A 24828-nucleotide genomic window follows, 5' to 3' on the forward strand; every position below is an offset into this window, starting at 1 on the left:
AAAAAAAGACTTTGAGTTTAGAACTAAGCTTATAAGCTTATATCCTTAAGGGATGTAAAGTAAGAGAAAGTTTGCAAAAGCATAACATGAAACATGGGAATTTTACATGAATTTGTAATTTAATAATACAGTTATTGAAACAAATGTGCGTGTGCAAGCTATTAAGATCAGAGAAATCTGCATCAGAGTCCTATTAAAACATAACAAGTGATTTGCAGTAGTTTGGCGATATAATAAGAAGTATAACCAAGATGTTGTATTATTGGTTAAGCATCAGCATATGACATTGATATATTCAGTAAAGTCCAAGGCCTTGTGGGGAAATTATTTTCAAAGATTGCTGTAATTGTGAAAGAAACGTATCCAGATGTTTGCTAATTCAAAACAATAGATGCATTGTGTACGCTTGCTTCAAAACTTAAATCAGATGTAGAAGTTTGAAATACAATTTTACTGATTACCATAAAGCTCCAGTTGGACGGAAAATATAGTTTCCTTTGTAATATGGAGTGCAGTGGGCTCTTAGATTTAATTACAAAGTTCAAAGACCCCCCCCCCCCCCCCCCCCGTACAATACTGTTGTAAGGGCCAGAGCCTTTAAGGTCACAGTGTAAAAAACACCTGTGACAAATTAAATTAATATCTTGGTTCTAAAATGTGTACAGTATTATATCCATGAAAGTGAATTAAGCAGTGGAGTGCTCTTTATCACAATTAAGAATTGTAAAGAGACAAAGTCCAAAATCTCTAGTAATTCCCAATATGAAGGGTATTATTGCAATTATATAACAATGAAGATAATTAATTTGCATTTTATTTCTCCTGTATTTTCATCGCTGGTGATGCTTTTATCACTAATGCTTTTATGGCCTTAATATTCCCTGCTTGTCATAGGGCTGATGAATGGGTTCTGAAAGGGATATCTGGATACATTTATGGACTGTATTTGAAAAAGACATTTGGAGTAAATGAGTACAGACACTGGATCAAAGAGGTAAAAGTCTAATATCTAATTTTATGGTGTTGTTTGGTTGTATTGGGATTGAAAAAACTTAACAACTTTGCTTTGACCAATTTTAAAGGAATTGGACAAAATAGTGGACTATGAGTTGAAGACGGGAGGGGTTTTACTGCACCCAATATTTGCTGGAGGCAAGGAAAAGGACAAGTAAGGCTTATACTGTCAGAATATTTCACCTCCTAAATGTTCATCTAACCAAAAAAATCTATTTAAATATTCATTTTAAATTAAAACCCAAGTTATGTTACCAAAGACAACCACATTTTGAATTTGGTAAAAATGTAACTTCAAATTCATAGTTATGTTTAGATTTAATACTCTAAACTTCCTTTTATTTGTGTTTTTAGACTATTGTGCTATGTCAGTTAGCTAGCTTATATGGTTGTGAAGTAAACAGTGTATGCTCTACACATTACAAGAGCTCTGTTTGTCCTCTCTTAAAATTTAATACAAGAGTTTTGATTTATACTAGGTTACTTGCAAATATTTTTTTATGTTTTGGTTCAGTTGAAAGAATATACAACAATGACCAATGTTAGCAGTGTCAAACTTCTCAATATTTTTCAAGACGACATATGTTCTTATGAGAGCATATAGTGTTAATAAAATGTTATACTGTATACAAAAATGTATTTGGTAAAAACATATAAAATGATGCATAACATTTAAAGAAAAAGTGAAGTTATGTATGCAGGGAGCTCTCATTCAATTAAAAAAATATTGACAAAGTGTTCAAATATTAGACCATAGTACATTTTAGCATTTGTTTTTAAATGTTTTAAAATAGTTAATACAATTCTACTGAAAAAACTGAAAAACAAGTGGCATGTGTTTTTGGTGAATTCTGTATAAAATATGTTAAAATCCTTTTCAGATAATGATTCCAGTTTTACAGTATGTGGTTTGTGAGATGCAGAACATTGTTTTTCATTTTTCAGTCCCATGCCAAACCTACATTTTTCAATAAGACACCCGCACACACTGTGCTGGGAATACTACAAGATGTTCCAGTGTAAAGCCCACCTTGTGATGAGACTGATAGAAAACAGAATCAGCATGGAGTTCATGCTACAGGTGAGCCAATCCATTCCCCCTGAATTTCTGCCTATTTTATAGTTACATTATTATGGCAAACCAATTTTGATTAACATGATTTCAATGTGGGCAGCACGGTGGCGTCATGGTTAGCGCTGCTGCCTCACAGCACCAGGGTCCTAGGTTCGAATCCGGCCTCGGGTACTGTCTATGGAGTTTGCATGTTCTCCCTGTGTTTGTGTGGGTTTTCTCCGGGTACTCCCACAGTCCAAAGACATGCTGTCCAGGTTGATTAGTCACTCTAAATTGCCCTGTGTGTGTGTGTGGTGCCCTGCGATGGACTGGCGTCCCGTCCAGGGTGTAGTCTCGCCTTGCGCCCTGTGTATGCCGGGTTAGGCTCCAGCTCCTCACAACCCTGTAAAGGAGTAAGCGGTAAATGATAATGGATGGATGGATGATTTCAATGTTTTTGTTATGTTTTTTACCAGTCAACGACAGAGAAAAACCAATAAATACTTCGAAAACACGTAAACAGCTATCTTGTCTCAAGTGAAGTCCAAAGACAACTTAAGTTGATGACAGCAATCATCCCTTAACCCTTTGCAGTCCATTTATTAAGTGCGCGTCAGGCGCGTCAGGTCCAATTTACTTTCACACGCGCAGTTAATTTTAGACGCGCTGTTTAAAAGTATTTTTTTTTCACAGTCAAACAGATTTAAAAGGCCCTGCATATCAACAAAGCACTCACTAGGCATCTCCAGCCCCGCCCCACCCTTTCGTTCGCTATCGCTTTCACAGATGCTAATAAATAAATAATAATAATAGTGGTACATACCGATCGATAACTGATCACTCATTTTATCACCAAACTCCTCAATAATGCAATCCAAGTCATTATTTTATTACTATAACATCTCAAAAAAGCTCTGCAAATGTCAATGGACCTGATAGGAATAATTGCAATGTCGGACCAGGTCCGACAATGGACCGCAAAGGGTTAAACATTTCTAGTGTATCAAGGTCTTTAGAAGTAGTTAACAATAAACATGTTTTTGTCTTTTTAAAGGTGTTTAACAAACTTTTGAGTCTGGCTAGCACAGCATCGTCTCAGAAGTACCAGTCTCACATGTGGAGTCAGATGCTTGTGTCAACATCTGGCTTCCTGAAATCGATCTCCAATGTCTCTGGGAAGGACATCGGCCCCTTAATTAAACAATGGGTGTATCCTTTCAAACCTAGTGCATGTAGGAAGTAAATGCACTGACTAATCAATCAAAGTAATACTTCGGTCAGGCTGCTAGACTGAATAACCTAAACAATGCTAGATGTTTACTGTTACATGTACTTGTCCCATGTAACCATGGTAATCACTTGTATTTACATCTAAATATTTCTAAGAAATAAATAATTAATACTAATACTACTACTAATAATAATAATAATAATTAAATAAAAACTTAGCATAATTTGCATATCCTATACATATTTATATAATATAATAGCTTTAAAGACTTCTTGTGTCACAGTAACCTTAATTGACTATTGCAGAGACCAGAACTCAGTGGTAAAGTTCTTTGGCAGTTTTGCCTTCAACAGGAAAAGGAACGTCCTGGAATTAGAAATAAAACAGGATTACACCTCACCAGGCACCCAAAAATATGTGGTAAGGGGCAATTTACAATACTACCGAAAGTTGTTCTTATGGCTGTACTAATTCAAGATAATCTTTATAAATGTATTCTTTGTCTCTTTCAGGGTCCCATCAAAGTGACAGTGCAGGAGTTGGACGGATCATTCAACCATACTTTACAGATTGAAGAAAACAGCCTCAAACATGATATCCCATGCCACTCAAAGAGCAGACGGTAAAAAAAAATACAAAATATACAATTCTTGCATTTTAAATGCATGCTTTTAGAAATTCCAGTTATTGGAGATTATGCCAGTGAATAACAACAGTTGTAGCTTCATTGGTTGATGATATCAATTGACATGCAGGGTAACATTGAAGGCTCCCATTTTAATAGCAATTGTAGCTTGAACCTGTTACAAATGTCCTGTTTTTGTGTTTGTACGTGGTTTAACAAGAATAGATACAGAATTCAAACCCCAGTCTTGATTTATGCCTTGGTTAGCTTCTTTCTTGAGCCTTGATAACAATTTAAGTACCATATAGTTACTTTGACCTGTAAGATGACCGCCACAGTATAACATTAAACTTCATGTGACTTTTTGATTTCCGGATAGTAAAGACCTAATGATTTGAGATACTAGCCTTATACTCGGTACACATATGTATTTTGTGGTACCCTAAGTCAAGTTTAATTGTGATGGTCATACTTACCTCGGGCCAAATTAATAATACAGACCATATGCTAACAAATTACTGACAAATAAAATGATGAAGTATGCTTATTTTATCACATACAGTGACTCGGATTCCTTTTTTTTTTTTTAGAAATAAGAAAAAGAAAATCCCACTGATGAATGGAGAAGAAGTGGACATGGATCTGTCTGCAATGGAGTAAGAGTTTCCATTTAATTAAAGCCCAAAACTGACAATTTCCTATCCCTCTTTCCTCTTGGTAGGCAGTAGAGTTATTTGTTTTGATCGCGGTCAGTTTAAGTTTGTCTCAGGGCAGGTCTAGTTCGGTCCTCCTGGATTGTGTAAACTATATAGAGTTTATCAAGTTATCAACAGTAGTAAGCTTAATACTTAAGAATTATGTTTTTCCACAGAACAAATTGCAGCACAGGCAAGTACAGGGTCAGACCTTCTGTCTCAGTATTTTGCCTCAACTCTGACCTAGAGGGAGCAGCTTTCTTATGGTGAGAATGCAGTTCAATCCCTGTGCTTCTTCAATCGCAGGCCTCATTTAAGCAAAACGTACTAATACTGCTGATAGTGCCGTCAACAAGATAATTAGATGAGATCGGCAACCCTTTTCAATTTAGAGTGCCAATTTTGACTGTTTCTTGCTGTTGACTTTGGAGATGAGGTAAGGTTAAATAAACTAGGGAAAGCAATCTTTCTTATTTTGGAAAGGATAAAAAGTGTCTGTTTTGAAAGAAAAAAAAAGTTAAAATCTTTTTGTAGACTTTAGTTACTTCCATGACTGTATATGCTTTAGTTTTACTGTAAAACAGGTGCTAATGAAAGTGTGGTTAAATGTATGTGGAGGAAGTAATGAAATGCTTCCTATGTGTCGTGCTTTTTATAGGACGGCTGTAGTGCGCTTACGATTTAGCCTCTACTTATAAGAAACTTCAAGTTCTCTAAATTGCATGTACAATTGACACAAAGTTAATGCTCTTTGGTGTTTGCTGGAATTCACAATAATTGAGCTTTTCCTGCATTAACAGACCAACCAACTGAACTGTCAAACTGGAGTTGGGATTTTTCTTTTCTCAACTGTGCTTTTCTTAAATTTCAGTGCTGATTCCCCTTTGTTGTGGATAAGGATTGACCCAGACATGTCAATATTAAGGAAAGTAGAGTTTGAACAGGCAGACTTCATGTGGCAGTACCAGTTACGCTACGAGAGAGATGTAGTGGCACAGGAAGAATCCATAACTGCTCTGGAGAAGTTCCCCACACCAGCATCTCGTTTGGCACTCACAGACATTCTTGAACAAGAGCAGTGCTTCTACAAGGTCAGAATGGAGGCATGCTTCTGCCTTGCCAAGGTGAGATATTATATAAAAATGAAATTTGAATTCATGTTAAAGTACTTGTTTACAAGATACTTATTATATAGTTTTTTTTATCTTTTAAAGTATATTATTAAAGTCCATGCCTGTAATCCTGTTGTTACTCTTTTGTTGAAACTTGTGTGGGGCTGCATACATTTAATTGTTGCCTATAATTAAGCATTACGTAAAGGGGTGGGGGGTGGGGGGGGGGGGGGGGGGCTTGTATGAGTTTGTCAAAACGCCGTTGCCACACCTCCTTCTGCTACCAATGAATTGTTTAAGCTGGAAACTTTACATTTTCAGTGTTGTGGAAACTACTGGCAAAATATAACAGCGCCCTTCACTTTTACCCGTGAACTAAGATGGCTGCTACATTGGGGTCATGTAATTTTTGGTTTTCATTTGATAAAGACCTAACGCTTATAGATATTGACTTCATACTCAGTACACACGTGTATTCTGTCATTCTCTAGATCAAGTTACATTTTCTGACAGTTATTTTGAAAAGCTGCTGCCACCAAAGTGTCAGAGCCTTATCTCAGAAACCATTTGAGGTAGTGACATCATACTTGCAAGGTTATATAAACCCTTTCTGCTAAATGTGTTGCTGACCATGAAATTGACCTCTGACCTAACATGGCTGCCATATTGAGGTTGTAACTGACTAGAGACAGTACAGGTTGAGTTACTGTCTTAAAGTTTGGTACACAGCTGTATTTTTTTATTGTAATACATGAGTTACATTACCAGTGTCGAGTACAAATTAACTCTTTCATAGCCACATTGCTTTAAGTTCTGGCCATATCAATAATACAGACCACCTGCTTTGACATAGGGTCTTTATAGGTTGTACTTCGTTGTATTATGCCATTCTCTCAAAGTTAATTTCCAGGTGGTGTCCAGGGAACATTAATCACTTCAGTGCCACATTATTTGTAACATTTGGATATATCAGTGATGCAGTCTTTTTTTCACGTTTCCATTTTACTTCATGTTTACAAATCATTTGATCAGATATGACATACTCCTTAGATTACTACCGTAAGTTGAGGCAAGGGTGATTTAATGTCTGACGGTGCCTGAAGCAAAAGAAGTTGGCTATATTGTCCCCTAAGGACACTATATCAACACAAATGGAATATCTTTCCTACAAATACATATATGTCCACTCCTGGGTCATTCCATATGAAATGAAATATGAAATCAATCACCAAACACCTCGACTTCCTTTTATTTGGATAAAAATGTCCATGCATGTTTGCCTGTGGGAGAAGTGGTTACAGTATAAATTTTAGGACGGAGTGGACCTGATTTGGACACGCACCCTGCCTTTACATGGTCATAACATCCTCCATAATTGACATAGAAAGCTGGTGTTAGTGTTGTTTTAAAACTCTCAAATAGGACTATATATTCATTATATCAAAATCGATGTGAAATACAAGATAATGTTATGTGAATCTGTGACCTTTGACCTCAACCAGGTCAAATCGCGTAACCTTGGATTTCTGTCAGTTTTTGATAGATTGTAGCTGACCCTTTATATATGTGTGTGTGTGTATTACCTTTTTTGTTTCGTTTTACTTGCAAAGCATAAGCAAAAAAGTAGACTACCAAATGTTATATGAATTGTCAAATTTCCTGCTGGACCTGTAGCAACTTCTTATAATAGGTGGATGGATGCCAGCATTAATTAAGAATTTGAAACTGCAGTATTCTTGGCAGCACAGCCAGAATCCAATTACCTTGTTTTAAGTATTTTTGTACAAACCTCTATAATCAATAAGCACAATAAGCGTTTGACTTTTTTGTTATTACTATATGGTTGGCATCAGTGTATTTAGCAGCTTGCATCAAACTACATCCTGTTTCCATCAGAGCTCAAGTATAAAGGTTGACTCCTAGGACGACTGAAAATCAATAGGTTTTTTATACCTTAATTACTTTAACCCTAGCAGAACCCCAAGCTGTTTTAAATGGCCCATTTCCTGCCCATGACCTGCCAATGGCAATTAGACAGTTAGAGGGAGGTTTACTAACAGCTGTGACTGGCACACTGGGTTAGCTTTGGAACATAAAGTTAAGGACTGCTACAGTAAATTACTGCAAAGAAAATAAAAGCAAACGTGGATTACTACTGCCAATATCTTATAAAACATTAAACTGGCTTCATGATCGGTATATAACTATATTCTATGATTCCCTTGGTCAGGTTCGAATGTGGTTATAATACTAGAAAAAAAAAAAAAACCTTCTGTAGCAGTATTTTTACACAGCTGTTGTCATTAAGAGTCTCAAAGCATCATATTTCAGAGACCAATCAAGACAGTGGCTTCATATTTCCAGGGTTATATAAATATTTCATGGTAGATCTGTTGGTGACCTTGACGTAAACCTCTGATCTAATATGGCGTCTAATATGCAATCAGACTTGCTTTGCCCCTAGTTTTTACACCATCTGCCAGGTGTCTGCCAAAATATCTGGTGAGTGGCCTCGTTATTCAGTTCAACCTTAGTGAGTTTGAAGATGGCGTAAAGGTTTAATAAAAAAATAAAACAAAATTAGTAAATTGTAAACGAAAAAGTAATTCTCTTTGATCAATACCTGTAGTTAAATATAGTATAATACAAATCATAATATTTGTAATACCTACATGTAATACCCCATACAGAATTACATATTTCACTTATTTCTATTGAGAATGTTGTTTAAAAGCATAAATACATCAAAAATATGAACACAGATACATGCAGGTTTTGAGAGGTTTAACATACCTGGCAATATTCAAAATAAATCATCCAGCTTTCACCACCTTGTAACTGGTATCAGATTGCAGTAGGCTAGGGCTTATAGCATTTATGTACCATGTTTTGTGTGTTGTCACTTAGACCTGGATTCTCTGGATTTGATTTTTTATGCTAAACTTTACGAAGAAAGTTTTTATTGATTAACATCACGGGTTAAGAAAGAAAGTTATATATATAATCTGTATGTAATCTGTCAACAGAAGGGGATATTAAAAAAAATAAATAAATAAATAACAAGTGGATTTTCTGCTTGTGGCACCGATCCCTGAACAGTAGAGTTAATATAGCAATGTATTGGAATCTGTGTATTTGATAGATTCTGTAACATGTATGCTGTGTTTTTAAATTATTATTATTGGTTTGTTTTGTCCTTTGAATATAATATAATATAATAAAAAAATAAAAAAAGTTTACTTTATTCTCTTTGTGCCCACAGGGCCAGGTACATCTCAATAGCACAGTACAAATACAAAGAGAGACGTTTACTAAGAAAAATAATAAAACAAATGCCTTTAAAAAGACCAAATTCCCCTTGGTATTTTTTTATTCTATTGATTTTTTAGTATTACATACAGGACAGCCGCTATAAGATCGTTACCTTTATTAAAAATGTGCAGGGATGAATCTACCGGTTAATCAACAAATGCTCATAAATTAACTGATCAAAAAATTTGAATCAAGTGACAGCACTAATTTCAATATATACTTTGGTGTGTAGGTGTTTTTTATTTTTATTTATTTATATATATATTTTTTTACTGTAGTTCAGTCTTTGCTATGTTAAATTTTTTTTTGATTAATTATGGGTTCTTTGTGTGGAAAATACTAACCAGGGCTGTCAGTATACATCAGAATGTAATATAAAGAGTGTGTGTATGTAGGTATGGTTTAAACACTGACACCTGCATAGCATTTAAACATTAATAAAAATGTACCAAAAAAAAGCACATCCCTAACATTTCTTCCTTTGAGTTAAATGTTGCAGACATGAACAATTGAGCAGTAAACCACTCATCACCGTTATATCTTATATGAATTTTGTTCAATTTTGAAAATAGGTAAGCAATACTTAGTTAATGTCTCAGCTTCAGTGGGAATATCAGTTACATGTAAGAGAAAGCATTCAGTAATTGTCTATAATTTCTTTTCTATAAGAATTAGTACTACTCTTAAATCAGTAAATATAATATTAATATGCAAGCAGCATTGAGTAAATATGAGTCGGTGAAAAAAATGGCAAAAATTTAAAACTGTGACTTTGTGAAATCTAACATACTGTACGAATATTATGGCTTCCGGTAGACTTTTGCATGTCATTTTGTAGTTTCTTTTATTACATGATAAATAAAAGGTAAATTAACATAATTTAGATTTTTTTTTTTAAATTATTTCTCAATCCTAAAATTCTAGATGCAATGGCCATGTTAACCATTTTCCTAAAGAAAAATTTTAAAGGATGAAAGTTCTTTTGACGCATGTTTTGTTAACAGCAAAGCATACCAGTATTATTCTTCCTTGCTACCTAAGTAACATTCATTACTGTTTGTTTTTTCAGATTGCAAACTCAATGGTGAGCACTTGGACTGGCCCCCCAGCTATGAAGTCACTCTTCACTCGGATGTTTTGCTGCAAGAGTTGCCCAAACATTGTTAAGACCAACAACTTTATGACCTTTCAAAGCTACTTTCTGCAAAAGGTTTACATTTTTATATTTGTATTGTATTAGAAAAACATGACTTGTGTTTAATACATGTATTGAACTTTTATACATACTTAACCAAAAGTGTTTACAAGGTTTAATAGAGTTTACAGATGTCAGAGATTTTCTGCTGAAATAAATGACAAAAGGCATTATCCAAACCCTTTACTCCAGTTTAAAAATTAGTTTAGGGACGCAAGTTGTAGAATATTTATCTTTCAAAAAGTCGGATTTAAACACTGGAGCTGTCATTTTTCCGATTTAACATGTGCATAACCTAGCAGCCTAGGTTGTGAAAAAGCACCATAATCTACACCAGGTGCACAAAGTGACTAAAGGGGCAGTTCTGTAAAAATGTTTTTTTTTTTTTTTATAAGGATAGAACATTTTAAATAAGTACATTAAATGACAGATAATTAGTCCAAGTTCTTACCTTTTCAAATGAGCCGTTAACGATCACTCTAGGACTTGTAGAACCGGAGAAATTGTTTGACGTGGCAAGTGTCAGTGAAACTGCAGTGAACAGAGCTGAAAAAGTTAGCACACCACTGGTCTACACTATAGTATATAAGGTATACTGCGTACCTCGGATGTAACACCCAAAGGGAGGCTGTGTGGTCCAGTGGTTAAAGAAACGGGCTTGTAACCAGAAGGTCCCTGGTTCAAATCCCACCTCAGCCACTGACTCATTGTGTGACCCTGAGTAAGTCACTTAACCTCCTTGTGCTCCGTCTTTCGGGTGAGACGTAATTGTAAGTGACTCTGCAGCTGATGCATAGTTCACACACCCTAGTCTCTGTAAGTCGCCTTGGATAAAGGCGTCTGCTAAATAAACAAATAATAAAAGGGTGGATGTCATATTTGTAAAATGATGGTAACACTTTAACGTATTACACAAAATGTCTTTGGAAACATTCAATAATAGTTTGTTTGAAAGGGTTCAGATTAGTATTTACTTGCAAACTAAACAAATATTTTCCAATATGGGTTGTTTCACACCACAAACTTTCACTTTGAAGTCAAATGTGGGTTTTTTTTTTTTTGTCAATTTGGAGTTACTCAGATCCCCTCAAAGTGCAGACCACCATTTCAGGTTGTCTTAGTTCAATTCGTTTGATACTAATTCTGTTTCAAATCCAGGTATTAGGGAGTGTTAACAGAACCACACTTCAGCATGTCTAAAACTAATCTTTAATTAAACTTTATTATTTTTACTATTAAGGGTAGTGCATGGAGTGTGCTTGTTTGTTTTCCCCTCAATAACAAAATGCATTTGCCACTTTAATCATCGATAATTCACCTTTTTTTCTGTTGTATTTCCAATTGTATATTATGCAGCATCTAATTTAGATTTGTTTCCTTCTCAGACTATGCCAGTGGCTATGGCCTTGCTTAGAGATGTGCACAACCTCTGCCCAAAGGATGTGTTGAACTTTATTTTAGATCTAATCAAGTACAATGACAACAGGAAGAACAAGGTAGGGGCAGCTTCATGTTATATTTGCTCAGCATGGCCCTGAAGGCAACACAATCCACATTATTGCATTAGTTTTAGAAATTGGGTCTGGACCTTAGCTTGCCTAAATTTATTTATTTAACTATAAGCTTTAAACATCCACAAAAACATACAGGTCAAGCAGTCTTGTTTTTATGTCTTTTTGTTTCAATTTCAAGCATTACACCCAGGCAAATACTATTTCTTGAAATGAGACTTTTTTGGAATTTCAGTCTGGGACACTGAAGTGCAAGAATAATTTCTTCTTCTGAAGTCTTAACAATCAACACAAATAGAAATGCCCTACAGTGTTACCCATTGTAAAATAAATTCTACAGTGGATTTCAGAATTGCACACCATGATCATGTATTAAAAAAAACAAAGCAAACAAAATAGTAATGACCATATAAAGTAATTGCACTAATTTCCCTCTATCCTTAGTTTTCAGATAATTACTATCGTGCTGAACTGATTGATGCCCTTGCCAATTCCGTGACACCTGCCGTCAGTATAAACAACGAAGTGCGCACTGTGGACAATTTAAATGCTGACGTCCGGCTTATTCTAGAGGAGATTACCAGGTTTTTAAACATGGAGAAGCTGCTGCCAAGCTACAGGAACACCATCACTGTTAGGTAATGTCCTTTTCCTGATGTTAGCCTGACTTGAACGCATAACTCATAACTTGTGGGTCTGGTTAGTGCCTGGGTAGTTGCTGTAGGATGTGGTTTTGGTAGTTCAGCAGGTGGCACAAACTCAACCAATAGGGTAGGGAATGTCCAGACTAAATTTGTCAAAATTTGGACGTGACTAAATTAATCTTGCCCTCACAGTTTTTCCCCCAAACCAGCACACGTGGAACATGATTACTCTTGAAATTGAGTTGCTGTAGGTTTATCCTATATTCAAACTGTTTTTGTTCACATTGCAAAATGAGTTGTGCTATATATCAGTTTACTGTTTGTAGGCAGATTGCGTAGTATGGTCAAAGATCATATAGTCTTCATGTTTAACTAGGTTAGAACCGGAGATGAGGCAATAAAACCTGAAATAACAATGAATACAAATGTTAGTCACATTGTGTACTACTCAGTATTTGCTATTTCAATGGTGCAACTCATAGGAACCTAAACATAACCTTAAAAGCCTGTACATTGTGTAAAAACAGTTTTGCTGTTGTAGCACAGTAGCTAGTAAAAAAAGATTCTGATTCAATCTGGAATGGAAGTAGAAACTCAACAGGACCATCTTTATCACTTTTTGAATATGTTTCAGTGAAAAACTTTTATTATTTATTATTATTATTATTATTATTATTATTATTAGACTAATATTAAGCATGTTTCTGTTTAATTATCCAAAATTTCATTTCAAGTGTTTAAACGTTAAAACTTCAACACACTGGTAATGTAAACCAGAAAAGCCATCACAAGAAGGCCTCCATCACTTTTTATAAATTACTGGAACTTTTAACCCCTCGACTGCCACCAGTTTTAGTATTATGGGTTGTGGGTTTGTAGTGTAAACAAAGCAAGGCTGTATGTACTAGTATGAGCCGATATGGATAAATATCATGCCACTAGTACGTCTATTGAATAAAAGCACATGGATTTTATCTAAACTTTTTTTTCCTTTTTACGAGAGTACCTACTAGAGGTGGGATTTCCAAGAAATATATTGCTCGAGTATTCAAGCATTACAATTTTCGAGTACTCGAATCCAACGTTAAACTATACTCTCCTCTACATAATAGTCTACATAAACCTCTCAAACATTGCCACAAGTCCTATTTTGAAATACCAGTCTAACACACAATCACGTAATATATTAAGTAATAAATATAATGTTTGCCTCCTTGTACAGTTAATTGTGTATGGTCAGGCACTACTAAATAACATATTGTATTCAAATTCACGTATTCACGCATCCTTTACATTAAATTGTTAAAAAGCGATGCCTGTTTGAAGTGTGTCTCGGAGGTCCTTACCTTAGTGCAGTAGTTCCAATATACAAACAAAACTAAAAGTAAACGGCCATTCGGTCCAAAATTAAACAAAACAATTTCAAGTGAAAAGCCATCCGCCTAGTATTGGGAAGATTGGGGAATGCGAAGTCCACTGACAAGAAATCTGTTGGAATACAATGTCCATATTTTCGTCGATTGCACTTTATATATAAAAAAAAATAAATTAACATTCCAGGCTGCTTGGTACAAAATCCAAACAAAGAACAATTCCAAGTCAATGTGGAAAAAAAACTGAAAAAAATTAAATTGCAAGTTCAAGCTATGTCTGCTTTATAGTAACCTTTGTTTAGGGCTTCTGATTTTCAGTTTTAACCAATAAAACCAGATAAAACACCCCTGATACAAAAAAATGTAATTGGTGGATAGCCAATAAACACCAGAAAAACTGTGGAAATGGTTAATTTATTCAGGTTCACGTTACCCTTTTCCCATTAAAAATAAATAAAAACATACTACAAAAATAATAATAAATACATTTCCCAATGCTGCTGGGCAATGTCCCGCCTTCCTGGCTTGTATCTATCATTGATTCGTTCTGAATACTTTAAACCCACCCAAACTACTGAGTGACTGCATATTTCTATTGGAGACTCTGCTTGCGAGATTTAAAACGAGATTACAATCAGGATGGAGGCTTGTTGGCGGCATTTAAAGCTGTATTACAGTTAAGATACAGAGGATTTAAAACAGAATTGTGTCGAAATGTACAAAAATGCCTACACACAAAAACCCCAGAAGAAAGTGCCCGAGACATAAGGATTTTGTTGTGGAAGACAGCAAAGGAAAGGAGGTCAAACTTAAGTGTGCAAGTACTGTCATTACTATACATATTTTGACAAAAAGAAAAACACACACTGAAGAATTTTGGAAAGTAACCAAAAACACTAATTTCATACAGAATATAAAAAACGAAAGCCCCGAAAAAAACAATTTACATAAAACTCGAAAATAGCTCAAAATAAGCACCGAAAAATACAATTAATTAAACCCGAAGAACAGAAGCCCTACCTGTGTTATACGAAAAGACGTTCTTAATTTTTAGCGGATTCGAAATAATAATAATAAAAAAATCCAACATTTCAGCATTACAGTCTGTGCAGTCCAAAATCCAAGTACAGAGCAATGTACAAAAAACATTCCTTTGTTTAGGGATGACATTTTTTTAGATGCGACAACCAATGAACAATGAGAGAGCCAAAACCAATGACTGAAGAGGAATTCACTAAGGAATTAACTTTTTCACAAACTAAACAATTATCGATTGAATATGTGTGGTTTTATTTCGTATGCTAGGTGGTGGCATTTTGTTCTGTATACTGTATTTTAATCCATCTCATTCCCTCAAAATCATTTTTCCACTGATCAGAGAAGATTGTTTCCTTTCACATTCCCTACCTACACGGACGGAAGCTGTGCAATACTAGGGTTGAACTGACTGGAGAGAATAACCGCAATTGAATTGAGGGGAGACTCTTGAACAATTACCAGTCCCTTTTAAAAGTTAAAATAGTCAAGGTTAATTGAAGGGAAATAATTGCATTTTAAAAGAGTGAAAATCCTATTTTTTTTGCATTACTCAGACAAGACGTACCTGGTACATTGAATGGCAGTCAAGTGGTTAAAATATGATTAGCCTACACAATACACAGGCTTACACCTATGTTTGGCCTCCATTTATTTGACAACTAAACTTTTAGGCACAATTCTAAACATTGAACACTTGACTAACGTTTAAACATTTAAACACTTTATTATCTTGGTATGTACAGTAATCAACTTTTCAATTTTAAGATTTAGTGAACAAATCTACTCATTAAAAAATATTTGTTTTATTGGGGAAGGTGAACTTGATAGTTACTGTTGTTTGTCACAAAACTAAAATCATTTAACTTTTTGTGAGCCACTGAATATGTGTTTAATTATGATCATTTTAAATCCTGTTATTTATTTGTTTCTGTAAACCTGCTTGCTGTCCAGTTGCCTGAGAGCTATCCGAATCTTGCAGAAGAATGGCCACATTCCCAGTGATCCATCTCTTTTTAAATCCTATGCTGAATATGGCCACTTTGTGGATGTTCGTCTTGCTGCCTTGGAAGCAGTTGTTGATTACACACAAGGTATGCTTAATAGTTTACAGCTCACTTTTATATAGTGTTGATGTAGGAAAAGTATGGGTATGCTTTGCAAAAATAGCTTATCATGGTTTATCATATTCCCAGAACCCCATCACGGAATTACAACCTGCCTTTAGGTATGGTATTATTAATAGTTTATTATTATTTAGATATATAAAAAAGGATATTTAAAAGAAAGAAAGACAAATATATATAGTTAATTACAACAAGGCTTGCTTTATTAACTTCAGTTTTATTAATGTCTGTGAGTATATAAAATGACCACTTCATTACTGGTGGATGATTGTAATTTAAAACCATATCAAAGGAACCAGAAATATATTTAAATCTATCAACTGAGTAAATTTTATATAGATTACCTATGCCCTGCTCCAAACAATTAAGGGGTATTCAGAGAAATTCTGTATTGTAATAATACCCCAAATCCAACCATTTAAATAATTTTAGATGAGTGGTAGGCATTGTTTCAGTTAAGGATTTGGGGATGTAAAACCCTACTATACATAACTCTGAATGTGCTTAATTTTTAGGATCAGTGTAGGTATTGGTTAGGTGCTGAAAAAGTTTATTAGTCGCTACGTTAAAGACTAATGATATGACGATATGAGTTTTTCTAAAGAAAACCAATCAATAGCCCAGAATGAGTTTGGAATCTGCATTATCAATTTTTTGTCATTTCTTATCAGGAAAGCAATGAGCAGTGGGAATCTGAATTTGTTTTGCATTTGCTTCGCCTCCCCCAGAGTTAAACCACTAATTGAACTAATTGACCCCCTAGAATGTTCAAGTGCAGGAGTTCTCACTAACAGACTTTAGATGCAAATGGCCTAACACCTGCCATGACATTACAGTCTGTCACCACTTTTGATTTCAGCAGTGTACAGTAAGACAGGCTCTTGTTGTAATGTTTCTTAAGCTACCTCATTTCAGAATTGAATACCTTTTCTGTCTATATCTCAGTACACATTTGCATGCATCTGTAAATAACTTTAGCCCATATAAAATAGGGTCAATTTGGACTTCAAACCTCTCGCCACCTTTTTTCTTCTTTGCTGTGTTTATTTTAATGACTGACAGCAGTCTAGAAGTATTAATTTCTCTAGGTAAACTGATTTCACACATTGGAATTTGTTTTCTAATTAATAAATCACTTCACGCAGAAGTTCACTTTTTCACGAATACCTTTGCTGTGTGTGACTGACTAAGCCAGTCAATTATCTATTTTCACTGATAGTATAGTTTTATTAGGAGTTACAAGATTCTGGAGCTTATTCAGTTGGTCTGTAAAAATATCTGTTGCGTGTACTTCGCTCTCTGTCTAGAGCCATCTTCAGTTACTATTGGCTCGTGCTGTGCTGCTGTGTCTGATTTGGTGGATTGCCTAGTCTTGATCTGTTCTGTCCATATTATTATTTTAGGGTTATGAACAGTTATATCGGTGTTTAAAGCTGCAAAGAAAAAACGTTACCAGACCCTTGATGGAAGCAGATTATTGCCTGCAAATACCAAGAACCCCATTACTGACACACACACACACATTGATTTGCTGGAGAAGTTTATTTTATCACCTTTACTGAACATTTACATTACTTTAATTTGCCTTGTACCTTAAGGAAATCAGTTTTTTAGGTACTGATTTCTGCCTTTTGTTTATATATTATACAGTATTTATGAAAGCTATCACTTTTTCTTTTCATTAATTTCTCTAAGCTTTAAGTAAATAAACAAATTTGAGCAGTTTGGAAACTCCCAGCTCTCAGCCATTTAAAGAAAAAAAAAAAAAAAAATCCCAAACAATCCTATAGCCTATATAACAAGTATAACGACAACAGCAAATTGTATGGTATCTTCAGGAATATATATTGTTTTTAATGTGTAACCACTATCCTTACAGTTGCTTTTATGACACATCAAATAACAAGCAGCAAATGTGATTATTATTTTTTCTGCATTATTAGCATTAAATTATTTGACAGTTTTCATATTTTTTGTTTAGTACTTCAAGTGGTGCATTAATGATAATTAATTGGGTAGGTATTACACATATAAACCTGCAATAACAATTGTAGAGGTTCGATTTTTGAAGAAAACACATTGATGTCGCAAAGAGATCAAACTGTAAGAATGCTACTGGTAGCCAATAACATAGTGTATTTTATCACTTGCCAGAACAAGGTACTCCAAGAGAAACTAGTAGTTCCGGCAAATTGGATTTCAGAGTTGGACTTTTCAGAATAGCTGAAAGCGCTTTCCTGGGTCATATGAAAAAATCGTTAATACCTCAATATTTGAACAAAGTTATTTGAAGATACTTACTCTTTAATATGTAGAACAATATGTCTGCATTACAGCTAAAGCCAAAGGTTAGTTTTCAAGAAGTGTCCTCAGTCTAAAGTAGTGGTTTGAACAAGTCCAAAGTATTGCTTATTGAGTGTAATCCAAAAGTTGGTGGGATTTGCTTTAGGGGGTTGGAGAAAGGCCAGAATGTGTTGCTATATGTTCAGATTACTCTTTCTTCCTTTCTAATGTTGCCAAAACATGATTTGTACTTTTGTTTTTCAGAAAGCCATGGTTTATAGACACTATGTTAGTGCTAATCTCCAGTTCTTCTTTAACTTGCTGTGTCTATACTTGCGCCAGTACAGCTATGGCCAAAAGTTTTGCCTCAACTAGAATTTTAGGATTGAGACATTCATTAAAACAATACAAAAAAAAAAACAATGGGAACATAGTTTAGATCATTTATTTAACATCATGTAATCAAAGAAACTACAAAAATGATGTTGCAAAAGTCTAACGGAAGCCATAATACAAGGCTCTCCAAAAATGTTCCCACTGACGGTCCAGGACTCTCAACTAAAAATAACTGAAAGTCGCAGTGAAAATGATGGGGATCCCAATAAAGTACACCAACTAAGAGAACACCCCTCGGGAAGCAAGCAATGTGTTCTCTAACACTGAGTTAGCCACCAGACACAATATGAATCAGTCAATAAATAAATACATATGTATTACTTGTCATGACGCACGTGCATCAACATATGAAATTAACTGAGTAAGTAATAGAAAATCAATAGGCAAGTGTATGTTAATAAACTATAATAATAAAGTAACAGACAAACTAACTTTAATAAACTGTCAAACTACATTAACAGAGCACATTATTTAACAGAATGGTGAACAACTCCCCAGAACGAGAAACACCAAATTGTTCAACAACTGATTCAGGTTATTTTCAAGAGTTCAAACAATTTCCAACTTTTTGTAGCAAGAGAAACAACTGCGCATTTTGCCATTTGTTTACATGCCATTTTGTAGCAATGAGGTGCACTTGTGAAAATCAGAATACAAAATAAACGAGTCAATGATATGACGGCGGTTCTGGAAAGATTTAATAAACCAATCAGTGCCTCAAGACACTCTCGTGATGACAAATCACTTTTGAAAAGACTGAATAAACCATTTTAATGTAAGTTTAATGATTGTGAGTTACCAGGTTACAAAACAATACTGTATCCGTTGTGTACAAATCGCTGTCGGTGCCAAGAAGGTGTTCTTTTAAGTGAAGTTCCTGTTCCTTTAGCCGGAGCATTTACAATGGGAAAAATCCGTTTCACCACAAGGGTGTTCCCTTAGGCGAAGTGTTCTCTAAGGAGGTGTTCCTGTACACGGAGACTACTGTATAAAGGCTTCATGTTATGGTACACACACCTTTTTTTCATTTATTAAAGTTTTGACAATTTTAACAATGAGAAACAAACACTAAAAGCCACTAGAAGAATGTCTTTTCAGTCTAAAAGAACAAACAAAAAAGAATGACAATAGAATCCACAAAAGCTAAATTCCATAAAGATCAAAGGACAACCAACCATTCTTCTCAACCAGAATCCCCCAATGCTCTAAATGCTCTTAAAGGAGACCAAATGCTTCAGAACCTATGAGGTTTTTAAATTCATAAATCATAATTAATTTTTTGGTCTCACTTAAAAACTTGCTTTTTCAATATTGCAAACTATGCACATTCTGCTCTCTGTGCCAGAACACTAAGCTCTGAGAAAGTGGGAAATGAAGTCCTGCTTTCATTACATTTCTGGAAACGGCATCAACATAATTGATGTCAAACTTAACTCGAGGGGAGCTCATTTTTTTTCAACATATTTAATATGAGAGATTTAGGAAGATTTAAATGACTGCATTTCTTTCTTTCTCTAGCTACAGTAATTTCTAAAAAAAATAAATAAATAAATACTGGTACCCAACACCAGAACTACTATTAATTCTGCCAACAATTAACAAGCAACCAACAGACCCTTAAACTTAGCAGTGTTGTAACGAAAGTACAGCCAAATAGCAGCCAGTAACATCTACATTCAAACATTTGCTTATGATTGGGAAGCAGTTTAGCAAGAAAGCCTGCAATAAATTTCTGCAAAACACGCAACCATACATAGGAGGTCACATGAAAGGGGTGCAAATCAGTATAGTGTTTAGTCCTTCAGTCCGCTCCCATCCACTTGTTCCCGGATCCATGTTTTAAAGTTCTCCACAGCGGGAACTACAACTCGAACCCGCCAACAAGTTTTCACCTCGCACACAGCTGCTGTATTATCTGCATGATTAAAAAAAAAAAAAAAAAGTGTATATAATAATCCGTGCCTGGGCTAGTACAGTATTTCATGTTAGATTTTGAAGAGTATATGGAAAACTACACTATGTAATTCAATATGTTAACATAACTTTATTCAGCAGCTTTCATTCAACTTTATGGAGCAAAATCACAGGAGCAGCTGTAAATTCAGTGTTTTAACTGCTCTGCTAATATAAACTTCATCTATCAAATTCATGGGTCTTGTGCAGATTAGAAGCCCCTCAAAGAATCCTTTATGTTTAAGAGCAAACATGTAATGTTTTTTTATGTTCTGTTTATTGCTAGTTGACAGGAGTTCTGAGGAACTTCAGTGGTTGCTTAATATGGTGCAGAATGATCCTGTACATTACATCAGGTTAGTAATTCAAATGCTTTATCTTTTATAGAAAATGTAGAAGGATGAGAATTTTCCTTTCCTCCAAGGTTCTATAGATCTCATAATAACACATTTTAAACTGTAATACCTGCATGAATTTAATATTTCTGTGTCAGTTCTTCAAATGCTGGCATTTGCACTTCTGCAAAGACTAAATTATAGTAGCATATTAACGAATGCTTCTAATGATTATGTCAAACTGTTACTTGCTTTGTATTCATTTCAGACATAAGATCTTGAGTATGTTGGCAAAAAATCCACCATTTACGAAGATGTCTGAGTCTTCTCTTTGCAACGAGGCCCTTGTTGACCAGCTATGGAAACTGATGAATTCAGGTAAATTTGCTACAACTGTAAATGATATATGAATATCCAGCTATGTCCTTAAACAACTTGCAATTTTAAAGTTAACATTTTAAGTTAATGAAAATGTGGTCAAATGGCTTAAATGTATGAATGATCAGGCAACCATCTGCATATTATTGATGGTAATGAAGAGCGGTGCGCAGAATGCATCAAAGCATGTTATCTAAGATTTGTTCTTCAAATTTGCGCAACAAACACAGGAGCACAGGCACGCGTCTCGTCACGTGTACAGTTCCGTGCCTGCGTGTGTGTTGCAGGGCAGAGCTGAGGTGAAAGCAGGAGGACGCCACTAGATCTCACAGAACACAGTATTTTATCAATGAGACCATATAAGAACTACTGCAACTAATGACAATAAAGAAATGTATTTTTGTGAGATGTTATGCTAATAGTACCATATTACAATTGATGTTCCATGCATCATAGCAGTAACACTAGAAAGATGTGGTTTACTAAGATTAAAATTAAAATGCATCAACTAAAGTATATTTCACAGTATATAATTTGTGTAGCTGCAAATAAAATGCAATGTAACGATTATGTAAGGTTTGTTAAATGACGTAGTAAGAAATGTACTTGCAATGCAATAGTACTAAATATGTATTTAGTAGTACATCTTGCTGACCGCTTCTAGGAAGAAGAAAAAAAAAACACAGCTTTTTCTGATGTCTACAACCAGTTTTTTTTTTTTTTTTTTTTTTGTCAAAAACATTTCTTTTAATTAGTTAACTTATGTAGTGAATTGTGGGACACTAGAAGACTAATGGTGGTTCTTTATATTTTGGGGTGTCTTTGGTTACAAACTTGCTGGGACTTTGTCCCAAAATAAATCTGGGAGTAACTGGACTTGGACCCTAGTCATCTCCAGTTTTTCTTATTGTTACACAGACTTTTAAGTATAATAATGACGACACGGTATTGTAAATTAAAGATAGAAAATTGGTTTGCAAATGTTGGAAGCTACATAGTGTTATCTGTAACATTTGGTGTGACGCATATTTTTTTAAAGTAACATAAAATACATCAACTATATTTCACATTGTCAAAGTTTATTTATTTTTTAAATGTTTGATTATATCCGTTTTGAATATACAGAGCTGTGCAGATGTGACTAATTGCTGTACAGCTGCAATGAAGGGTAGATTTTGACCTTTGAAGGTTTGGAACACATTATCGAAGGAAGGTTTGAACTTTCAATGGTACTAATTTGCATAATTTACTGGTGACATCACCATCTACTTGTTTATTTGATTGAAAATGTTATTATTTTACAGGTAATCCTATATAAGGGGAATAAAACATTAACATGTAGTTTAAAAATATGTTATGTAGAACAGTAGTCATATTCTACCATAGCACTTCTCTTACACGGTCTTGTACACTAGGTATTCAGTACATATTTTACTGAAGCACTACAACCGCTATAGGTGTTTTGAGTTCGGCAACATATCAAATACTGTTAGTAGTACCATAGCAATTTTATTGACCCTTTCCAAATATATCGATGATATTTTACTTGGTTTCAAATGCAATAACAAAATGGTCAGTATAAAGCTTCACTTAACCAGATTTGTATTTTTCATTAAATTATTAAATACAAAATTGAAACAATTATCCGTTAACCAGAAGTCTCATTTACAGTTATCTGAAGCCGTGGAGGGAGGGAGATGATGAAGAGAGGGAGGTGTGGCATTAAACTTAAATCTAGCTCCACTATTCATTTTAAAAGGGAGTTTATTTTATACTAAATATTTTTCAAACATATTTATTGAATAAAATCTGTAAAAAACAAAGTGCCCCATAGTGTGTTTCAGACTTTCAACTTGATCTGCTTTTTCTTGCGCTAAGGCAGTTAGTAGCCTACTGTATTACTGCTTGTTGCTATGTGAAGTAATGTTAAGAACTGATACTGGAACGACAAAAACAGTGCACGTTATCCATAGGTGAGTGTAATGCAACAAACTCATTACAGGAATGACAAAGTGTGTGGAATGCATCGGAACGTGTTCTGCACCGGTGTGCAACTATATCTGAAAATTATGGTAGTTGGTTATTAAGAAATATTTAGATTGGTGACATAGCATGTGGGTTTGTTGTACATAATTTTAAGAAACTTAGTTTCATAAATAAGAAAACAACAGCAACAAATCTGGAAACTGGTGAAAAATATAAATGAGAGCAGACTGGCAGATGTTTTTTCCCCAAAGCATTATGTTGGTTATATTTTTACTACTTTACATCTTTACTAAGTTCTCGGAATGGAAAAACAAATTACATTTTGTGCACATTTGCTCAAACAACATAACTGATTTATGTATATATTCTGACTACAAATCTAGGTCCTTCTCTTAAAGTAACTAAATGTAGGCTACATTGAAACATTTATTTTTATCCATGGTTTTTGCATAGTAGTAGTGTGGATGAGAGCAGCCTTGTTTTAGGTTTTCAGTCAACCTAAATTACAGCTTCTGGGAACAGAACTGCAAGGTGGTAGCCTCCTGTATGTTGCAGTGAATCTTGTTTTGTAGTTTCCCTACATGAGGATAACAACTGTTGTTGTTTGGTAGGCGCAAAGGTCTACTTTTGACCTGTTTTTAATTACTGGGCACACTTCTTTCCAGAAGTGGAAAACCTTTGGCAAATGTTGAAAGAATCATTTATATAACCATAGTATTTTTTTTAGTGTTTTCTGACAGAGCAGACTTGTTCTTCTTTTATTACATCGTAAATTATAATGTGTCAGAGTTTACAGCTCTGCTTTCGCGTCTAAGAAAATGCTGGCATCTGTGTCCCATCACGGCAGATTAAATTGAAGTAATCTTTTTGCGTCACTTGTAATAAGGCTGTTTATCATGCCTAATGTTTTTGTTTAACTTCAGTGTTTCAAAAGCTTAGCAGGCTGCATCAGATCATATTGCAGCCCCCCCCCCCCCCCCCCCCTCCTAGAGCCATACCGGCTTATCCATGTAACTAGAACTAGATTTTTTATTTCTTATTTCTTTACAGGCACCTCCCATGATTGGAAACTTCGCTGCGATGCTGTCAATCTGTATTACACTCTATTTGGCCTCAGTAGACCATCATGCCTGCCTTTACCTGAGCTTGGGCTAGTCCTCAATCTTAAGGAAAAGAAAGCAGTGCTTAACCCTACCATCAAAACTGAACCAGGAGCCAGCAATGGAGAGTTGACAAACAATCCAAACACACATGGACATATGATATGCTTTCCTAACAGTGTAAGAATTTATTAATATGTTTATCAGGAAAAAAAGTGAAATTATATGTTTAGGTGCATACTACAGCTATGGCCAAAAGTTTTGCATTGTCCTATAGAATTAACAAAGTTTGCTTCATAAACTCAAATGAAACCTGCTGAATAATGTTATGTTAACTTATTGAATTACGTACTGCTTTGTAGTTTTCCATATACTTAACGAAAAACTGACAAATTGAAAATGTGACCTTTCAAAATCTAACACGAAAGTACTTTACTGCTATTATAGCTTCCTGTAGACTTTTGCAATA

General features: G+C 34.8%; 1 protein-coding gene across 3 annotated transcripts in view; it reads left to right on the plus strand.

The window, feature by feature from the left end:
• The window catches only part of LOC117400199 (transcription initiation factor TFIID subunit 2), a 41268-nt gene that overhangs the window by 10440 nt on the left and 6000 nt on the right, over positions 1-24828 (plus strand). For 2 of the 3 annotated variants that reach the window (XM_059022346.1, XM_059022347.1), the window contains exons 10-25: positions 895-994; positions 1083-1168; positions 1960-2095; positions 3123-3277; positions 3605-3719; positions 3812-3921; positions 4515-4580; positions 4796-4885; positions 5491-5743; positions 10113-10253; positions 11624-11734; positions 12194-12387; positions 15756-15895; positions 20847-20916; positions 21164-21273; positions 24310-24539. In XM_059022346.1, the coding sequence (XP_058878329.1) occupies positions 895-994; positions 1083-1168; positions 1960-2095; positions 3123-3277; positions 3605-3719; positions 3812-3921; positions 4515-4580; positions 4796-4885; positions 5491-5743; positions 10113-10253; positions 11624-11734; positions 12194-12387; positions 15756-15895; positions 20847-20916; positions 21164-21273; positions 24310-24539 (2107 nt within the window). The remainder of the gene's footprint in view (positions 1-894; positions 995-1082; positions 1169-1959; positions 2096-3122; positions 3278-3604; positions 3720-3811; positions 3922-4514; positions 4581-4795; positions 4886-5490; positions 5744-10112; positions 10254-11623; positions 11735-12193; positions 12388-15755; positions 15896-20846; positions 20917-21163; positions 21274-24309; positions 24540-24828) is intronic. The other variant, XM_033999759.3, reaches the window with a different exon arrangement.

The sequence above is a fragment of the Acipenser ruthenus genome, chromosome 4 (genome assembly GCF_902713425.1).
Source record: "Acipenser ruthenus chromosome 4, fAciRut3.2 maternal haplotype, whole genome shotgun sequence".
In the NCBI taxonomy this organism is placed as follows: Eukaryota; Metazoa; Chordata; class Actinopteri; order Acipenseriformes; family Acipenseridae; genus Acipenser; species Acipenser ruthenus.